Source organism: Cygnus olor, chromosome 5 (assembly GCF_009769625.2).
Source record: "Cygnus olor isolate bCygOlo1 chromosome 5, bCygOlo1.pri.v2, whole genome shotgun sequence".
NCBI classification, from domain to species: Eukaryota; Metazoa; Chordata; class Aves; order Anseriformes; family Anatidae; genus Cygnus; species Cygnus olor.
Genome location: NC_049173.1, coordinates 11,618,635 through 11,638,754, shown reverse-complemented (window position 1 = coordinate 11,638,754; position 20,120 = coordinate 11,618,635). Strand labels below are relative to the sequence as shown.

General features: G+C 40.2%; 1 protein-coding gene across 8 annotated transcripts in view; it reads left to right on the top strand.

Annotated features, from left to right (window-relative positions):
* Positions 1-135: 135 nt before the first annotated feature.
* WDR20 (WD repeat domain 20) overlaps positions 136-20,120 on the top strand; it is a 45,028-nt gene continuing 25,043 nt past the window's right edge. For 4 of the 8 annotated variants that reach the window (XR_005820711.1, XR_005820710.1, XM_040559992.1 and 1 more), the window contains exon 1: positions 152-508. Coding sequence is in view for 5 of the 8 variants with exons in the window: in XM_040559992.1 (XP_040415926.1) it covers positions 245-508 (264 nt within the window). In the remaining 3 variants the exon portion in view is untranslated. Of the gene's footprint in view, positions 509-14,443; positions 14,543-20,120 lie in introns of those variants that run through there. The other 4 variants (XM_040559999.1, XM_040559997.1, XM_040559995.1 and 1 more) reach the window with 4 other exon arrangements.

Genomic DNA, 20,120 nt, shown 5'->3' with positions numbered 1-20,120 from the left:
CTCCGCCGCCATCTTGTGCACCCCTCTGCGGCCCCCGCCCCACTCCCTGCCAGCCCCGCCCCCTCCCCTACGGGCCCTCCCCCGGGCCGGCGGGCGCGGCGCAGGCGCAGCGGCGCTGTAAACAGGGGCGGCGGCTCCTCCCCCTTACGCCGTTTGCGTGGCCGCCTCCGCGCAGGGCCGCGCGAGCGCCGGCGGCGGCGGCGGTTGCGCAGTGTGGCCACATCCGGGCGCCGGGGCAGGATGAATGCTCCTTTCCAAGATGGCGGCGGAGGGAGGAGGGAAGGAGATGAACGAGATTAAGACCCAGTTCACCACCCGGGAGGGGCTGTACAAGCTGCTGAGCCACTCGGAGTACAGCCGGCCCAACCGGGTGCCCTTCAACTCGCAGGGCTCCAACCCGGTGCGCGTTTCCTTCGTCAACGTCAACGACCAGAGCGGCAACGGCGACCGGCTCTGCTTCAATGTGGGCCGGGAGCTCTACTTCTACATCTACAAGGGGGTCCGCAAGGTACCGGGCGGCACCGGGGGAGGCTGACGGGGGGCTCCGGGGCTCCGCCGAGGGTCCCCGGGGGCTGTGGGGGCTGTGCCGGGGGCGGGGTGCAGCGGGCGCCGCTGCCTCGGGCCCCCGGGGAGCTCCGGGGCCGGCAGCTGCGGGGCTGCTTCACCCGGTGCTGTGAGGGTCAGGGTGTGGGGTCGGGGCTGAGGGGGGTTCGTGTTGGCTGGGTGAGGGTGGGGATGTCACATTCGGTGCCAGCAGCAGTGGGAGTGGGGGGTGGTCGGAGGGGTGTGACTGCGCGGGGCCTCGCTGCGAATGACATTCGTATAGGAAAGAGGGAGTTTTACAATAATAGGGCGGCTCCAGGCCTCCTTCACCTGCTGCTTCGGGGCCGAGGTGGCCGGGAGCTAATGCCCGGCGTGATTATGGTGGTGTCAAATCCCTGCGGTTAGGCCGGTGGGCGGAGGGTGTCTGTCGCTTCGGTTGAAGAGCTACAGTGTTCGCCCTAAGTTGAGGCCTTTCCCGTGAATTTGAAGCGTGGAGTGGTTCGGGGATTGTTCCTAAATGGGAGCAGTGCGATGAGATGAGTTTTAAATGTCAGATAATGAATGCAGAGAAAGTTGTTTTTACAGGAAAGAACCGTTGATGCAGCTTGAGATAGACTCCTTAACAGTTAGCAGTTGACGCAGGGCTAATAGTGCGTGCATTTGGTGTTTAAGGTCACCGTATTTATGAACAAACCCTTGCTACTTGGTGTGTCTTAAGGTCCTTGATTTTTACGGCATTTAGAGAAGGATTCAGAATCTGTCATTCAGAGTGAATGGGTGTTGCTCAGTGGATGTAAACACAGGCCTAACAACTGTTAGGTTTCTGGTTTATGTGCCAAAAAATGGGTGTTTGTTATCTTGTATACTTGGCATTCACCTGCTGCAAGATGAACTCTTTGAAATCTTCCTGCTCTTAGTCCACCATGCAACAGGGGATGAAGGCACAGAGAACTAGAGATGTACCTAAAGCTGTGCAGAAGGCTTGTGGGTGAGCAAGGAGAAGTACCTGAATCTATGGTCCCCTAAGCTAGTGCCCAAATCTCTGCTCCTCTGTATAAAACATAAGCAGCAACTGGAGAATAAAGTCTACCTTGTTATCTGTTGACTGTGACTTGACAGATCGAGTATGTCATATATAATTATGTGGAAAAGCGTGTATGGATTTTAGTTTCACACTTTAATGAATTTTCATAATTTAGTTGTTCTAAATAATACTTAGACAAGTTTCTTTAAGCGTGTGATGAGTGTTTTGTATCAGGCAGTAATTGCTATTTATAAGCAATTGCTGTCTCTACAATTTACAAGATATTGTGTCAATATCTCTGTAAATCTGTCATTTAAACTATTACTGTGTCTGGGTTCTGATATCTTAAGTTTGTTTTTCCATACCAAGTAACTGTAGAGTTCTCTTGCATATTACAGAGCAGGCCTTTATGTAGTTTAATGTTACGTGTGATTCTTGCAAGTTGTCTTAGTCATCTCTTGTCACGCTTAAAATAAATAAAATCTAAAGCTCTGAACTGCATTGAAAGTAGGGACCTGAATAACTTTTTGAAATCACAAAATGGCTTTGAGATTTAGCGTTGTAATATTTTTTTTCTAGATGCTGAAAGCTGCTTTTGATGGTACGCAGTAACAGAAAATTTTAGTTTGTCAGATAGTTAACTTGTGAGCTTTGAGATATACCTGTTAGAGCATTACATATTTTTTCCTCAGAATAATGTAAAACATACGCTTTGTTCAGAGTAGTTTGTTTCAGTGAGCTCTTAAAATGTTAACAAATAAAGTATATTTCATATTTTATGCGTGTAAAACTTCAGTGAATCCAGAGAACCAGCTAAATAGGTTAAGGAAAGTAACTGAGAATGGGGAAGATGCACTGTCTGAAACTTGTAATACTTGTTTCTTTGGAATTTATTTTGAAACTATTCAATTGGAAGTCGCTTTACTTTATGTACAAAGTCGGCATAAGAACAGGCTGACGGACTTTCAGCTGATTATTGAGTTTGTCAGTATCAAAAGTTAGATTTTTTTTTTTGTGGCTACTATAAGAGGAGAGAGCTGATGTTACCTAAATCGGTAGTATGTAAATCTGACTTAAAGTGGACTAACTACCACTTTGCATGTCTCGCCTTGCCCATTGGAGGGCAAGGGGGACTTTGTCAGCTGAAGGCCAACCTATTTGTGTTCCTCTGCCTAATACAAATGCTAATAACTTAGCTGTTATTTCATAATTACCTAAGTACCCCGTAAGAATTTCCCTAATTGCTTCCAGACTGTAATCTTCTCTTCATTTTGGTGAAGTCACTAAAATGAGTACAGGTTGAAGTTAGTGAAGCTGTACTCTGCATGTATCAAGTAGCTACGATTTTGTCTTTTTTTTAAGGTCTGCTTCTGTTCTTGCTATGGAAATGTTATACTCTTATTAAAACGAGTGAAAGAACCACCAGGACTTTATTTTAAGGAGCTGTGTCTGTGAGATACTGCTATAGTCTTTGTATTGATAATCCATTGCAGATCAGGGCACATCAAGTAAGAGTCACACTTGAGCCATGAATGACTTTTAAGAGTAAATAATGCTAATATTGAGTCAAAGGTACCACTTGAAAGCATGTTTCTTGAAATCAATGACGCTAAGCTTTTTTCTTAGTTTCCATTAAATCCTAAATATATTAACATCTGCTAAGTCTAGTTTGTAAGTCATCTTTTAAAGTAGACTGCTAATGTCTGTGTTCTGTTTAGAATATTTAACTTATATAAAGAAAAAAAATCACTTTTCAAGATGTTTTTTTAACCTTGTTCATTTTTTTACCAAGAAGCTCAGTCGAAAAATTACATCCACTGACCAGGACAGTGGTGTGGAGATTGGAGTACCAATAAATAATGATGATAATTTAGTGGAGAGGCAGAGGAGAGTTTTGGGCAGCATTTCAAGCTGTCTTTAGAGATTTTTTTTTTTGAGCAAAAATGTATTTCCACACAAATTTGTTCTTTGCTCCCTGAAAAAGGAAGCTGAGTTTTTATTATTTTATTCTTCCATGCAACCATAAAAGATTACCATGAAATGTTACCATGTTTTCATGTATTCCATGACAATGAAGTCATCAAAGAAAGCCCATCAGTTACAAGCCAGTGTTGTATTGTTTTTTGTAATGGAACTTATGCAGCTCTCCTTCCATTAATGAGGCAACGCAGGCTTACCAAAAACTGCTGCTTTTTGATTTGGATCCACTGAAAAAGGAAGTGATCCTATAGGTTAGCGAGGAGAAATTAAACTGTGATTTAATGAGATGTGGTTGCTTTATTTACATAAGTATGTAATTATTTTCAACTGCACTGAGTGTCAGTGGGCTTTCCCTTTCGGTACTCCTTAACTTTGACATTAAGAATTGATGTGTTCAATGATGTCTTGTTACATTGAACGGGTGGATGTTCACAAACCGAACTGATGTAGCGACAGCTGGAAATGATGGCCTAGCAGTGAGGTATCTTCCTGACAGTGTGCTCCTTTCTCCTTGCTGGCCTTGGCAGCGCTCAGCCTCAGGTTGAGCTAGTTCAGCTTGCTAAACCAGCAGCTAAATACCTTCTCTCTTTCTGGGTAGATTTTTCTCTTGATTGGGCAAGTTAACTGTCTCTTCCAGGGGTCTGGTATTAGCAGGCACAGTGGCAGCAAAGAAAAGGCTGTGGGGAAAAGGAACAAAGCTTTCCCCTTAAGAGGCCTGTGCTATCAGATGGGATCTCTTGCCTTATGAGGTCTCACCTGAACAAAGCCTTTACTTCAGCCTTAAGTCAGATTGGGCATGATCTGTTCTTTAGGGATTGTTGACTTAATCTCGACTGAGAACTATAGGTGTTACAAGAGACCTTTTTTCTGTTGCTGCTTCATGGAGTAAAAGTATAAGGTAAGCGTTAAAAAATGATTGATCGAACTATGATGCATGGATGCTTTGCATGGGTTGCCTTTTTCTGAAGCCGCAGATCAGGAATGAGGGCCATTACTTGCGTCTTGCTTGTAAGACAGTCTTGGAGCACTTAGCTGGCTTGTGGCAGGCTTTGAGAAATGATTTATTAGTTGATTCATTAGGCTTGGAAAGGAGCGTGCTATCTCATCTTCCTTGCCTTAGGAATGACTGACAAAACGATCGCTGCTGACATTAACTATCAAATCTGTTTCCCTTCATACTTGGAAGCTAGTGCATTTTCCTGTAAACTGTGTTTATGATAATTGGTGTATTCTCTGTTTATTGTAAAGGCCTCTGGGCAAGTTAATCTGTAACTAGGACTGCAGTACAGTCATATGGAAGTACGCTGCCTTGGCTTCTACCTCCCGTATTGGGGTGTTATGGAATTTGAATGTGTAGCTCAGCTTATTATGTTAGACTAAGCTTTTTGCATCGTAAGGGAATTCTGACGACCAACTCTGCTAACATCTGGCAGGCTGTGGTTGTTTCTTTTTTTTTTTGAACTTCTCACTAAAAGAAGCTTTATCTTCAGTCCTACTCTTTTTTTTTCCTGCAGCTACCTGAAGCAGCAGTCTGTCAATAACTACATGACATTGTAGTGTGTTGTAATGGTATTGTGGTAGAAACGTGTAGGTGATAAGCTTCTGTTGGGGAAGGCATGGAGGACAGAATCTTTTGACTATCTTTTTAACCTTACATTGAGCAATGGGCTGAGAAATAATTACTTGTAAGATGGAGGTAATCTCACATCTCAACTTCTTTTATTAAGAGTTAGCATGTTGGTAATCCCTGGCTATCAGTAAAAATACTGACTGCACGTAGGATTTTTTTTCTTTCACGGTTCTCTAAATTACCTTTTAATGTCTGGCTTGATATTGGAGTCTCTGTTGTCTGGTTGAGAAGTGTTATCCCTGATGATTACTTGCGTTCTACAGATTGGTCATCTAGGGTCTTGTCTCAGTGACAGAGTGATAAGGGGTGGCATTTGTCACTGTGCTTACTGCACTGCTGTGGGAGGAGTAGCGTGAGAAGTGCTAGGTTGGAAGCTGGAATCTGCAGAGAGCAATAGCCAACTTTCCTGTGGTGGGGAGGTGAGTTTGTAAACTTAGAGATCACTAAGATATGTCAGGCCTCCCAAAAAGATGCACGTTTTAGTAGCATGTATGAGGTATTAAAATGTTGAGATTCGTCAAGGTCTTTGAAGATGTACTTGCTTTGACGCAGAATGAAGTAATGCACATCTTTGTGACCAGTTCTTAAACATGAGTTCCACAGCCTTCATAATTGTTTTGAGGCTTAGTTTTCATATTTTTTTCCCTAATATCTAGCTAAATTTTTATTTGGGGGGGGGGGGAAACAAGCTGATTGTTGTTTTCTGCCAGGATCATAGAGAACAGTTGACTGTTGCCTTTGGCTTTTACATATTTGAAAACTTGTTAGTTTGTCCTCTCATTTTTCCAAAGGAAAATTAAATCAAGTCCTTTTAATCTTCTCAGGTTATGACTTCTGAGTGTTTGATTGCTCTTCTCTATATTGGCTTCAACTAACTAGCATTTATTTTTATTTGCAGTACTTAAAATAGGTATAGTACTTCTACTGTGATTTTGATACAGAAAAAGGGAGAACAGTTGCCTGCTGCGTCTGTCTTCTAATATTCTTGCTAACATTTTGAACAATGTTGACATTTTTGAATTCTTCTCATAGTGTTGACTCACTTGGATTGTTTCTTATCATACTGCTGTTTTTCTCCATGCTTTGATTTCTTAATTTATAAATACCTCATAGCGTTTTTGTTGAATTCTGTTCTAGTAGCTTTATTAAAGGATGCTTTTTGTTTCCAATTCTGTGCCACATAGTGCAAATAATCCTTCTAATCTTGATGTCATTCACAGTTTGATGTGTACTCTCATCCATTTAAAAAAGGTATCTTAAAAAAACATGATGCTTAGTTTGCTTGTAGGTGTGTCACATGAGACTTACCAAAAGTGTTCCTAATTTCAAGGCGTTGCTGTTGACCTTTTCTTCTAGTCCAGTTATTTTTATTTTTTTAGAAAATTATATTGGTTTGGTGCCAGCTTTTAGCAAATTTGCCTGGTATGGGATTTCTCCCTTTGTCTAGGTGCTTACAGACATTACTTTGGTGTTTTTCATACCAAAAAAAAGGTTTACTACTGTGACTGTTGAATTCTGCTACAAAGTGTTCTGCATTGAAATATTTATTTATACTGGACTCTTAACATCGCTCTTCTAGTCAAATGGAAGACAAACACAGCTGGCTAATGGAACTACCACAGTAAAGACATCAAAATTTTCCTCAAAGGTATCTGATGCCATCCTGCAGCTGGAAAAATGCGCCTTTTTTGTGCTACAGGGATTTGCATAGTCCACAACTCTTCAGGTGTTCTGGACGTGACACTATTAACCGAATTTGTCCTCCTTCAGAAATGTGTTGTAGGGTTGTTTGTGGGTTTGTTTCTTGTTTTCTCCAGGAAATCCCTTAATTTGCTGAGGAGTCTTTCTCCTCTGTCTTCTAGATAAGAGTAGTTATGTTGCAACTGGATTCACCAGTTCTGTGGAGGTATTGTGGCTGGGTCAGTAATATGTTACCTGCTGATCTGTGCTTGTGGAGGTGTTTGAAAGACTTTGGGAAATAGTTTAAGCATTTCATTGATGGATATACTTACCAGCCCGAGTTGTATGATGCAGATAGATGTTTTCTTTCTTAATTTTAGCTGGGCTGTACTAAGGGGCTGTACTGCCAAGACATGTTACAAACTGTTCCTGTAGAGTTTTCTGAAGGGTGGTGGTTTGGTTGTTTTGTTGTTTTTTTTAAATCCCTCTTTTTTCAATGACACTTCTGAGGAAAATAGTGAAGAGTTAATGTTGGGTTACAGGAGTAAAAGGTAGTTTTAAGAGGCTAACTCTGTTTTGAGGCTTATTTAGAACACCTAGGACTGTCTTGAGTAAAAGGAAATGTAAAGAATAAATAGCTGTTTTACAATGACACTGTTAAGCGTTGATTGCTGTGATAGCATTTATTTGCACTTGGTGAAGCTTGCAAGGTGATTATTCTCTGGGGTTACTTCTGGACGGTAGATAGTGCCTGTAGTCTGTAGCACTTTCACCTTTGCTGGTTTGTGCTTCCAGCCTCTATCACAACTGCGTGTCTTCAGCAAGCTATTGCAGGACATCCTTTGAAGGGTTGCTCTCCAAGGTAATAGTTCATTTATCTCTGGCTGCCTGCTTGGCTGGCATGTTTTAGTGTGAATACCGGGTCATGCTGGCCAAACCTCTCGATTGGTAGGCAGGTTTTTGTAGGCAGTGAGGTGGTTTTTTTGACACTGTGGGTAGAATTTTTATTTTGTATTAAAATGTATTTGTACATGAAGTAAGTTGGAGAAACTTAGTGTAAAGCCATTAATTGTGGTGCTTAATCTTTGCAGGACAACAAAATTTTAGTCATAACGCCTCACAGATGTAAATAATGATCGTTTGTACTACAAACAGTTCTGTGACACTAAAGAGTTTTGTGAGCCAGCTTTGTCGGAATATTTACAAAAGGGTTGTACTGTGTGCTTAGATTGCAAGGAGTTTGGGTTATGCTTTGACATCTGACAGTTAATAGTTAAAATATACATTGAAGATGCTTCAGACTCTATTTATAAACATTGCCTAGACCCACCTCTGAGAGGGTCGCAGCCATAATTGTCTTGTTTGACATTGTAAAACCAAATTTAATGCCCTACTTTGAAGTATTAGTGTAGATCTCGGGGAAATATCATAAATATTTCCAAAATACTTTGTTTTGAATAATGTGTATTCAAAGGCCACATGCTGTACTGTTGTCCTGACTATGAGTTGACACACTTGGACAAGTTACTGTTTGAAAATGGCCAGGGAAGGCCAAAGCTCTTCAACCTAATAATGCCTTTCTTCTCTTAGAAAGCTTAGGGAAACTAAACAGCAACGTTAAATGTGCCATACTGTAAGGTAAAATAGTATTTTGCTGTGTCCTCCTCAATTGAGTATTTCTTCCTGATTACTTCACCCCACTTGTAAGTCCAAATGTGTATGCAGTCCATCTTCCAGCATCTACATTCCTTCAATTTCTTGCCCCCTGGAGCTTAAAATAAAGCAGCTGATTTTGCTTGTCTCAGCTTCTATTGAGCAGACTGTCAGTAGGCTGAATGTAGCCCTGTAGTTTGTGTGGGCAGGACCACCAGGCACTACAGTGAAACTCTTTCCGGTGACAGTGGCATAACTTGGAGTTGGATTTTTACTCTTGCATTGTTCACTAAAGCTGTTTGTAATGGAATGACAAATCTCTAAGGGATACCTTCTGCACTTTGATTTTGGTTTTGATTTACCAGCTCTAATCAGTCTCTAATTTAAAGAGTTAATCACGGAATTCTCAGGTGGCTGTAATGGTCAAAAAATACTACTTTTCTGTTGTTGACTCTGTATGGGATTGGAAAGTGGTTGTACTGTTCCTTGTTTAATAGTGCCTGATCTTTGTACACCTGGAGAATGTGAAGTGTAAAGTTAGAGTAAATGCTAGTCCGAGCAAGAACTTGAGGTTAAGAATGCCCTGGGATAAGGAGGAAGAACTCTGTGTGAACACTGGACGTTAGGAGCAAGTTTAATTATCCTCAGTCTACTAGGAATGCAAGATGTAATTCTTATTACCTGTACTGGGAGTTTACATGCACTTTGTCAGGGAAATGATATCGTGTAAAACTTGCAGAGGACTCCAGTTTATGGTTTTAAATAAACTAAAAGCATAAAAAAGCATATGGTTTTAAAGCTCCCTCTCAATTAAGGGAAGGAGGAGCAGTGACAACCAGAGACTGAGTGGATGGCAGTATATATTGAAACTGTGTTCAAATCCACGAGTCTTATGAAATAAACTATTGGAATGGTGCCCTATGGACACTTTAGCCTGCACAGTCACAAGGATAACAATACATCTGAGTAACATAAATGTCATTTAAAAAAAAAAAAACAAACAAAACAAACACCTTTTTACAAACACTGTTTTAATAGGAGAGTGGGCCAGAAACCTTGAATAGTTAGCTGTGTACAATTAGGGTGTCAAGAAAGTCCATCTTTAAAGAGGAATTTATGAGGACCGGAATAGTTGCATGATTAGGCAATACCACTTTCAAAGTTTGATACCATGTGTAGTGCAGAATGCAGCATTTCTTGCCTGTGTTTTAGTCTATCTCGCATGTGTCAGCATTTCTCAGTTCAAATTATTACTCTATTGTTTATAAATAACTAGAGACTTCTTTAATTAAAAAGGGTGCCTGCTTGGTATGAATGTTTTAATTCAGGAGGATGTTTTTTTTTCCCCCGAAGAAACCTTTCAGAAATATAGGGTGCTCTCAAGGAAACTGGTTATATTCACATCAGTTTAATACATGGGTATGGCTTGCCTTTCTCACCTTCAGCAGTGAAACTGTTCCCTCGTACAGAATAACTTATGGCTGTGTTGTGTACAAGTAGCAAACACCTGCAAAATTTTAAGATGCTGTTCTTCTAGATGAAGTTTCTGACCTAACAGTTGGTGGGACAACTCTACCGAGAATTAACTGTGCCAGTGTAGTTCTGCTTTAGCAAAACTGCAGTCTCTGAACTAGGATAGTTAAAAGCATGGGTGGGTACCATGTTAGTACTTTTGAATCAGGAAGATGGGACAAATAACTATTCTGAGCAGCTCAAACAGAAGTGCAGATGAAGCTGCCTTTAGTGATGCTCGAGATGATGCAGACTTCTCCTGCCGGAGCAGCACAGTGCTTGTTGTCAGTTAAATTGCTGCAGCAGTCTAGAGACAACTTGTTTAGCTGCTCTAACTCTGCACTGGAGCGGCATGCATGGATTAACCCCTTTTGCAAAAAAGTAATTTGTCAGCATTGCTCTGCTTGATCTGCATACTGCTTTTTGCTAGTCCTAAACTGATACAGGCTTTACTTGTGCATAAAAGAACAAGACAAGAGTGATGCTGATAAGATCAGTGCCCAGAGAAGGCATGTCTTAGGATGCTAGAAAACACTTCTGCCATGCTTTGTCTGGAGTCATTTGGGACCCCCTCCTTCATTTGTCTCATCTCTGATTAGTAGGTGGTGGCTGTGGCACTTCCAGTGCAAGCTGATGTAGAGGAAAACTTAATTTGGACAGTCTGGGGAGATCAGTGCTGGTTGAAGGTATGAGGTGTGATTATTTCTGAAAGCAGAAATCCCTGCTTTCAAAGCACATGTAATATTCGTATGCCGTATCAGTGGGGGGGGGGGGGATTTAATAGCTGGGCTGTGTTCTGTTTGTACCCTAACTGTGCTCAGCTCCCTGCTCTAATACAGGCTTCTGCTACCGCATCTGGCAAAAGGCTTGAGAGGTGGGTACTTGGCAGCACACCCGTGTGCAGGAAGGTCAGTAAGTGACAATAGGTACTCTGATCGCTCCCTCCTGCGAAAATCGGCATGAAGAAAGAGACAATGTTGGATGATTGTGGTAAATTAAACACTTTCAGACCTTTAAATGGTGTTTTGAAATCGATTAATAGGCAAAGCAACTTTTTTTTTTTTCGCATAATACCTGTGCCAGTGAAGTTGTCAGCACTTAGTGTTACTTAAAGTATCTATAGTACTTCGCTTACTTTAAAATAAAGCTTTGGGGAAAACTTGTGCCAAAGTTGGGAGCTTGCTGCCTTTTGCTTTAGAACTCCCAAAATAAAGTTCTGGTTTGCAGACTAGGTTATATCCTAGACCTTGTACATGTGGGATAGTGGAAAATCTGAGTTCATCGCAGTGTATGTGTTAGGGATTTGGCCCTTGCTGTGTTTCCTAGCCTGTCTCTTGCTCTTGTTCAGTAACACTTTTTGCTGGGTTGTTATGAAATGCCTTCAGCCCCAGAAGGAAGATGCATTACTGTAAATTAACAACTTCAGGACAAGAGCTAAGGCAGATGTGTTCTTTCATCTGTCTGTTACTAAACATGACCACAAGAGGTATAAACCAGTGGGCCTCACTGTGGTACTGAAGCACAGATTATATATTTGGTAGATAACTTATTCGTGTAACTTCTGTAGAAGTCTTCTGGGGCTCTTAGAATAACAGCTAACTACATCTTATTTTTAGTACAAAAGTAACTAGGCTTTGTTCTAGTAATGTTTTGTTAATACGCTGCAACACGAGGGAGTTGCTGGCTTAATAAAACTACCGTATCAAAAATGTCTGGCATTCCTGTAGGGCTTGCAAAATCCAACAGTAGCCAGAAAAAGGCACAATTCTGACTTGCTGGACAGACGTTTCTGTGTTGTATTTGACTCTTATTGAGCTTTGTAATGAAAAAATATAAATTGATTAACAATTAACTGCTACGGTGACATAAGTTTCTATAGCAACAGTGCAATGCAGACTACAATTATTCAGACTGCTCTTCTGTAACAGATAATTTTTTCTTTCAAGCAGTGAATTTACACAGTTGGACTAAAACATTGGTTTGTTATAGCAACGGATAATCCTGAGCTCTTTTGCTGCTGCTTTTTTTTCTTTTCCTAATCCTAAAGAAATAACTTTTTCTCTTATGTGCTGAAAGGGGGTGGGGGAAACATTAAAAGATAAATACTGGGGTGGCGAACCGGTGGAAACTCTATTTAATACCGCTTGCCTGCAGGTTATTTAGTGTAATAGAACTGTAATGTATGTGTTGTAGAGCAGTATGAATTTATATTTCTCTGTTGACAAGTCTACTTGAAGCTGAACTTGCTTTAATTTGATTAAAAACGATCATGTAGTAGCTGGTAGATTTCTAGTAAATTGGTTAATAAAGCTTAGTCCTAATGAACTAAATAGTTGATATTGATTCCCGGAATCAGGCAGGTTCTTGCTGTGTTTATCTGTGAAGTCTCTGTGTATTTTGTTTTTTATACTTGTAAATGCACCTAAAGAAAGGAGTGTTCAACTTCAGGCTTCACTGGTGCATTTGGAAAAGATAAGGCGACTGCATTTTTGGCCATAAAACACATTTGTAACACTCCACAGGTGGCTTTGCTGTCTTTTGGTCTTTTTAAAATTGAAAGAAATAGAATTTGGGCAGCTTCAGTTTTGAAGCTACAACAGCCTTAGTAATTTACCAGGGAACTTAATTTTGTGTAATGTATTTTAAGGATACTTTGGTTGTCTGATCACTTGAAGGAAACAACAAAAGCAATGTCAACAGAAAGTCAACCTCAAATGAGTATTCATAGATGTTTGTGTATTGTTAAAGTGCATTTTTCTGATAGCCAAAGAACATCATACTAGTATTTCAGAGAAGAAAAAGAATTAAAGTTCAAAGCTAAAGTGCAAGTGGTGGCTTTGAAGGCGTGCTGGGCTAGCCCACTAGTCTGACAGGTCAGGTAGCTTTGTGTGGGCATGGGGAGGAGACACCAAGGCAAGAGATGACGCTGGCAAGTCCTGGGATGTTTCCAGTTTGTTCCATGGTTTGGGGAGCCATCTAAAAGCAGTCTGCCTGCTCCAATTTAAATGAGTGTCGCCTTTACCAGTTATAATTTTCTAACCAGTCTTACTTAGAGATGAGCCAATATAAACTATTTCCAAGTGAAAGTAACTTGCTAAGCGTTTAGTAAGTTTCCCAGCTGAGCCAGTGAATCAAACGAGAACAGTTGAATTGTATCTGAATGTGTGGTTTTATGTGGAATCCATTTAATATTTACATGCCTCTTTATTTTAGTTTTTCTTACGTCTAGTATGTCTTACCGTTGTTCAGTTGATCTGAATTGTACCTTATTCTGCATTAAAAACAGGTGAGAAAGGACTGATTATAAGTGTAGGCAACAGTGTGACTAGACTGTAGGATTAGGAGGAAATAAAAGGATTCACTGGAGGATAAGGAACAAGAAAGAGATCAGAAAGATAGGTTATCTTTTTAATTTCAGAGCTATGAATCTGTTATAACCTCTTTGATTGTAACTGTTGAGAAAGGAATTACGGATAACTAAACATACATCTTAAAAGAACCTTGAAGAGCTTAATTATAAAGTAGTCAAGGAAAGATGCAATTGTTACAGTACACTTTAATTCTCTCAATTCCTCAAAAGTGAAGAGACTAAAAAATGTGCTTCAGTGCCAAGCTTTACAGAAGGTGGTGGATTCTTTACACAGTATGTGACAGTCCGTAAGGAATATTGTAGCGTGAACTTCATTCAGTGCCTGCAAATACTCAGTCTGGTCCCTACTACTCTGAAACTAGTTGCTTTTTAATTCACCGTATTCTTAACAGTGAAAACATACGCTAAAGCCCGTTTGACTTGAATAACAGGAAGGCATTTTCTTAAGGCTTATCCTTGATTATATTAGGTAGAAGAAAAGCATGCAAGAACACTATGCAGAGGGGAAAAAAGTGTTACAAGTAAATGAAAAAGGATTAAAGAGATTTATTTGTAGTGGTGTCTGTATTTGCCTGTAATGGTACAATGCTGAGAAGAATCCTCATCTGCTTACAGTTACTTTGTTTCAGCTTTTGAAATTCTAAGGTAGTAGAGTTCTGCACTAGATTTTTTTTTAAGGTAAAATGTTGTTTCCCTGCAGTCTAGACTGAGAGAAAGCGTTAATGTGTAACGTATTATGTAAGAAAGCTTCCTTGAAGTTCAGGTGCTCTCCCTTCCCAGTGTAATACAGTGCTAGTAAGAGAGAACTGGAACCATCATTATTTAGTTTAAAAATTCGCTGTCTGACTATTGAAGTCTCATCTGTGCTGCTATCTCAAGTGGTTTAAATTTCATTAATAACTTTGTTCAAGCATCTCTTCAATCTATGTCCTTGTCTGAACTGGTAATTCTAGGTTCATATACTACATATTTTAACTGAAGGAGTTCTAGAACTTAAACTCATTCTGAATCAGAATAGTTCTTGATGTCTCTTTACATCTCTTACTGATTGCAGGGACTGTAACAATGATCGAGAAGAGAATTTCAAGCTGAGGTATTCCAGGAGGGGTTTTGTAAACACTATTTTCATTGGTGGTCTATGGACAAAAAAGTAAGAACAAGTACAAGATGGCAAAATTCTCATAAGTTGGGAGGGATCACTGTTCACAGAATATTTTATAAGGTGAAACAAGCTGATATCAGAACTGTAACTGAGGTGAAATTTCATTGGAAAAAGATGTATTTAGGGAATTTTTGCTTTAGCCTGAAAACTTTGAGAAGATGTAAACATTATGGCGTGGTTATCAAGCTGAGCTAGCTTGTGTTACAGCTGTTGAGGGCAGGAGGAAACAGATGCAATTTGAAGATCCCTCAAATGAGGTTTACTGATAGAAATAGGGAAATGTCTTTAGTGCCGTCATACTAAATAGTGAAGAGATGTCTTTAATATTGTATGAAATTGTGATTGCTTCTGTTGATGAAGGTAAATTTCAACTGCTGCTATTAGGAGAAGATGGCATCTAATGTAAAACTGGAGAAAAAGGAGTATGATTTTAATTAGCTTGGCAAAGCAATCACTGTTTCTTAAAGTTGTAAGAAGAAGAAGAGAGAGAATAGATAATACAAAACCCTCCCTAGGTGTCTGAGAGACACTGCCACATCTCCCACAAATCCCAGCCACACAAAATAACTATGAATTCAGAAGGATTCTGCTCTTTGACCAGCCCTGCTGTAAGCTGTTGCTAATAGTTGAACGACTGCATAATGAAAATACTGTTGTGTCATAGGTTACAGACTCCATGGGAAGTACAGAATAGCTTTTAAGAAGAAGCAGAGCATTTCATCCAGAAACTTCTGTGAGCCCAGACAGACAAAAAGAGTGAAGAAAACACAAATCCAACTATCTGTGGTACCCAGGGAGACTACCTTACTGGCTTTTAGATTCAGAAAAGGAAATGAAATTCAAGATACTGAGGAGCTGGAGACACTAAAGCCCAATGAAAGAATGGGCATACAGCTGACTTTGCAGATATTGTGGGAAGAACGTGCTATGTTTTGTGGTAACAGTATCTCAGTAGTTTTGTAAGCAAGCTTCAGGGGGTTTTGGTTTTTAGATTTTCTTGGAGATAGTTTGCTGTGCTTTAAACCTGTATTTATACAGCAGATGTTGGAGTTCAGAACTATATAATTTTATTTTTAAGATGAGCAGAGTAGAGGGTGGGATTTTCCTGAATACTAACATCATGTAGTACTGGGTCCGTTGATTTATTCTAAAGAGAGGTGACCAGCCAACACTTGTTTTTCTGGGAGGCGGTGAGGCTTAAACAAGTAAGCAGTAAACTTTTTTTTTCTGTTTTAAGACTTGCTAATCTGTTCTTTACTTGCTTTAGTCTACTAGAATTTATATAAAAGTATTTGCATTTTCTGGGAATTAGGAATGATTCCACGTGCTTACACAGATGTTTTTGTATTCATGACCCTGTAATTGAGCTGAATGTTTGAAGAAAGATCTTTCTTCAAAATGGAAACTGAGAGAAGCTAGTAACTGTTGTTTGGCTTGGCCCTGCTAACGTTAATCATAGGACTTCAAGTAAGTTAGTCTGTTACCTTGCTCCTCTCGCATCAGAGCAGCAGGACTGTTTTCTCCCAGGTCACAAGCTTTAGCATATGGAAGCTATCTTACTGAAGTGCACTCTTGGAACAAATTTCCCTTTACCGTGAGTGTAAAATTTTGATTCACGGGAGAAAAAACACTGTCAAATAGAGCCTGTTCTACTCTAGCTCCTTAAATATACCTTGTCCCTCGTGTTTGGGTGTATGCTGTGTACTTGGTAGCTATTTATGCACATCTTTGGCAATGAAGTTTCCCCACTATCCTCCCATATTAAATAACGACAAAAAAATCCTTTAAGGTTTGTAACACTGAAGGTGATTTCTCCAGTGTGAGAATTGCTCACTGGAGTACATTAGGATGTTAATGTATCTTGATTACCATGCAACACTAAACAGTTAAGCAGAATTTCAAGTAGACACTCAGCCTGCTTGGTTACCATGGCAAACACAGTAGGAAATTCATGCCAAAGTTTGGAAACTAAGATACACAGAAGAAAACTTGTAAACTGAAATAGTCACTTCAGAGAACAAATGCAGTTGTTCGTAACTTCAGATCCCTTTTCCAAAGAATACTAATTTAAAATCCGTTTTATCAAGCAAACCTTAATTTCCAGTCCTGAGTTTTACACAAAGCAGGCAATATTCTCAAGCAGGGAAGAGTGACGTTCTTTGTTCACTTGTCCTCTAACTGTAAGGGCATTGAGTGAATAGAATAGCCTCTTGGAGCCAGATAAATTACTGGAGTACAGTAATCAACCTTTATGTATTTTCAGTGTGCCATGTCGTGTTTAACAGATGTGATTGGGATAGTTGTTAGATCATATATATGTGTGTTTGTGTGTGTAAAAGTTCTTGAATTACTTAATTCACTTTCCCACAGTTTGTCTTCAGGCTTGCTAACCATAACTGAGATCTGTAAATTGGTGTTTTAATTGGGACGGTTTTCTGTTTGCTGGGTTGCCTGTTTAATCAACTGGCTGTGTACAAACACGGTACTTTGTATCATCAGTTATGTCAGGATATTGTGGTGAAATCTGATATTTTTGCATGTAGCTTGCTGTAAACTTTCCACAGGTATGGCAGCATGTAAATCATACACTTCTCAATGTAAATTAGTATGTATATTTACATGAATCTTTTCCAAAATCTCTTCTCCCAAAGGGGAAGCTGTGTTACACAGAAAAATCATCCTGTGGCTTGAGAGAGATGCTACTTTATAAAACTAAAACCAAAACAAACACCCCCCCCCATACTTATATATTCCTGAAGTTTGAGGCTAGAGTCATAGCTTGGCATCGAGGTTGTGCACACTAAAATGTGTGACTTAGCCTCGTCACTTTATATATTGCATAAATGGGATTGGTGACTGTCAGATTTTTAGAGGTTAAGAGAAAGCAAGTTAGGATATTACTGAGAAATTATGATTAGTTTGCCTTTGCTTTTATAGCACAGGGTATCTCGGGAAGAAAGGCTTAATGTTATAGTGACTAGGAAGTGGTGTTAGTAAAACCTGAAATGGTTAGGGGTGATGGAACAGTTTAGTTTGAAGCTGAAATGGTGTTTGGGATTTCTGATGAGTTTTAGAATAAAGAGGCAGACTTGTTACAAATAGGAACTGTTGTATTGAATTACAGATTAGTTTGTGCCTTTTTGCTGACCTTTTTCAAAGGGACTTAAGGATCGCTTCATAATTAACACAAAAATCATCTTTCCAGATGAAAACATCTGGAAGATCATAGGAGGGGTTAGTTCAAAGGAAAATAAGAACTTGGAGGCCACTGGAAGTGATGAACTGTTGCCATTGATTAGGCACAGTAAATTTTAACTGGAGGGGAAAGAAGTGTGGTGGTGGTGGAGAAAAGCAGCAGAAATTGCAGGTGAACTGATTTACATAACTGTCAAGGCAGTTGTAAGAAACTTGGGAGATGTAATTTTGCTAGGTGAGGGAGCAGGAGTGCTTGTTCCCACTAATCTTTTGTTGGCACACTGAGGGGGAAAAAAAATTGAGTCAATTTGGTACCACTATGCAAAAAGGAAGGGGGAGTGCTCAGGATGATTCAGCCTTAACTGGTCAATACTTGAAACCTAATTTTTCTTTGTTGTAAAAAATGGCATGGAAGGGAGCTTTAGAAATAACAATTGAGTAAATCATATTCCACTGTGTTAATTGGTAGATCTAAGTGTGATTGGACATGTCTGAAATAGAATTAGAACAAAGATTCAGAGAAGTGGTGAAAAGTGGGATATCTTAAAACTTCTGTGGAAATACTGAAAAGGATGGGACTGTTTATTTTAATAAGCAATATGAGTGCTGTATATGTAAGAAATATTAGATATTGTCTCTTCCCAGTAACAAGAAGCCATTCAATGAAGTCTGAGGGAACAAAATTCAGAGCTGATAGTGTTTTATATATTTAACTTGATTGGAATGTGTTGCTTCAGTCATCTAAGCAAATAATGAGCAGAAAGTAGGTGTTAAAACCTGGCAGTATTCGTTGTTCTGTGCAGTAGCTAATACAAACAAATCCTGTAAAGTGTTATTAAACTTCGTTTGCAATTTAAATGGCTGTCTTGAAGAAATCTAGGATGGAAGATGATAAATGAATGCAGCAAGTTTCTTGAATTCACTTCTGGGACATGTTTCTGCCCAGTGTCGAAGAAACGGGGATTGTGGTCCAGTTCTGCAGTCCATGATAATGAAGTACGTTTGTGCCATGACTTCCTAAATCTGCATCTTAATTTTTAAGCCGCTAAGGGAGAGACCAGTATGTAAATGTGACCCCTTCACCCATGGCTTAATTATAGCCCTGAGAAATCATTGTTTTGATCTTAAAACTGCACAGTGAGATCTTCCTTGCATCTCTTTAAAAAGAGCTGAGTAGGGGGAGGAGAGGAGGAAGATATCTGCACTGCATGCAAAACATACGTGATTCGGAATTGGGTTGCTGCCTGAGAGGGTTTTATCCAGCTGGCTGAACAACAATTGAGCCAAAATTCTGTAGACCAGCCTCTGGGAAGAGATGTATCATGCCTTCTTTACCCTTCTTCCTTTTAAAAAAAAAATCGCTTAAAAAAAAAGGCAACTAATTGCTTAAACCAAAATAGAACATCTAATTCAGTTCATGCCTGTTGGGAGTGTGTGATACAGTGCCTATATTCAGAGTTGTTTGACTAGCCTGTTTACAGATTTTAGTGTGACCAAGCGCGTAACACTGAAGTCAGTTGTAATTTTTATCTGAATTGATGATGCCATTATCTGATACTCACAGTAAGGATAACCTTGTAAGAGGAGCATAAGGGCTGGGAAATACTTCTTTTGTTAGCTGCTCTTCTGTGTGGGGTTGAGCGATTGTTTAGATGCTCAAGAAAACACTACAGCTGTTTTCCTCTTTCTGTATCGCATCATAAAGCCATGCTGTGGAAAGTGGGATTTAAAGGACTGAAGCACTTCTGGGGAGGAAAGTGACAGATTTTTCTTGTGTGGGAATAGTAAAAATTAATGTCCAATATATAGAAACAAACACCTTTTGAAAAGCAAGGTTACAGCGTCATGCCACTTCCCTGAGGTTTTAGTGCTTTGATTATTGTAGAGCCGCTGAAGATTGCTCAAGTTACTTGGAGTGCTTCCAGCCTACTTCCTGGAGCAGGCTGTTATTTTTCTCCTGGAGAAGCTGCGCGCTGCTCACCCACCTCTTCGGGGCCGACCGGGATGGGACACGCTCCGGGGAGCTGTGCTGGGGCTGGCACCTGGGGTATGACCCGGCTCTGTGGGCAGCGCTGGCACGAGGTGTACGAACTTCTCGTCTTCTGCTGGGAGGCAGCCCTGCCAGCTCGCCTGGAAATGTTAGCAAGTGACTGACGCGGTGAATTGAAAAGCCCTTAACTTCCACAGGAACAATCGCAGTGACCTCTGTCAGGTTGTCACAGATAAAGGCAGTAGTGGTGTTCTCTGCTCAGGAGGCAGAAGTATTTTTTTATGCAGAGGGGTTCAAAACTTTTTGATTTCCCTCAACCTCCCTGGCCTACAATAGCGCAAATGAGTTAACGTTCATGTCCTACTTTAACGCCCTTTGCCC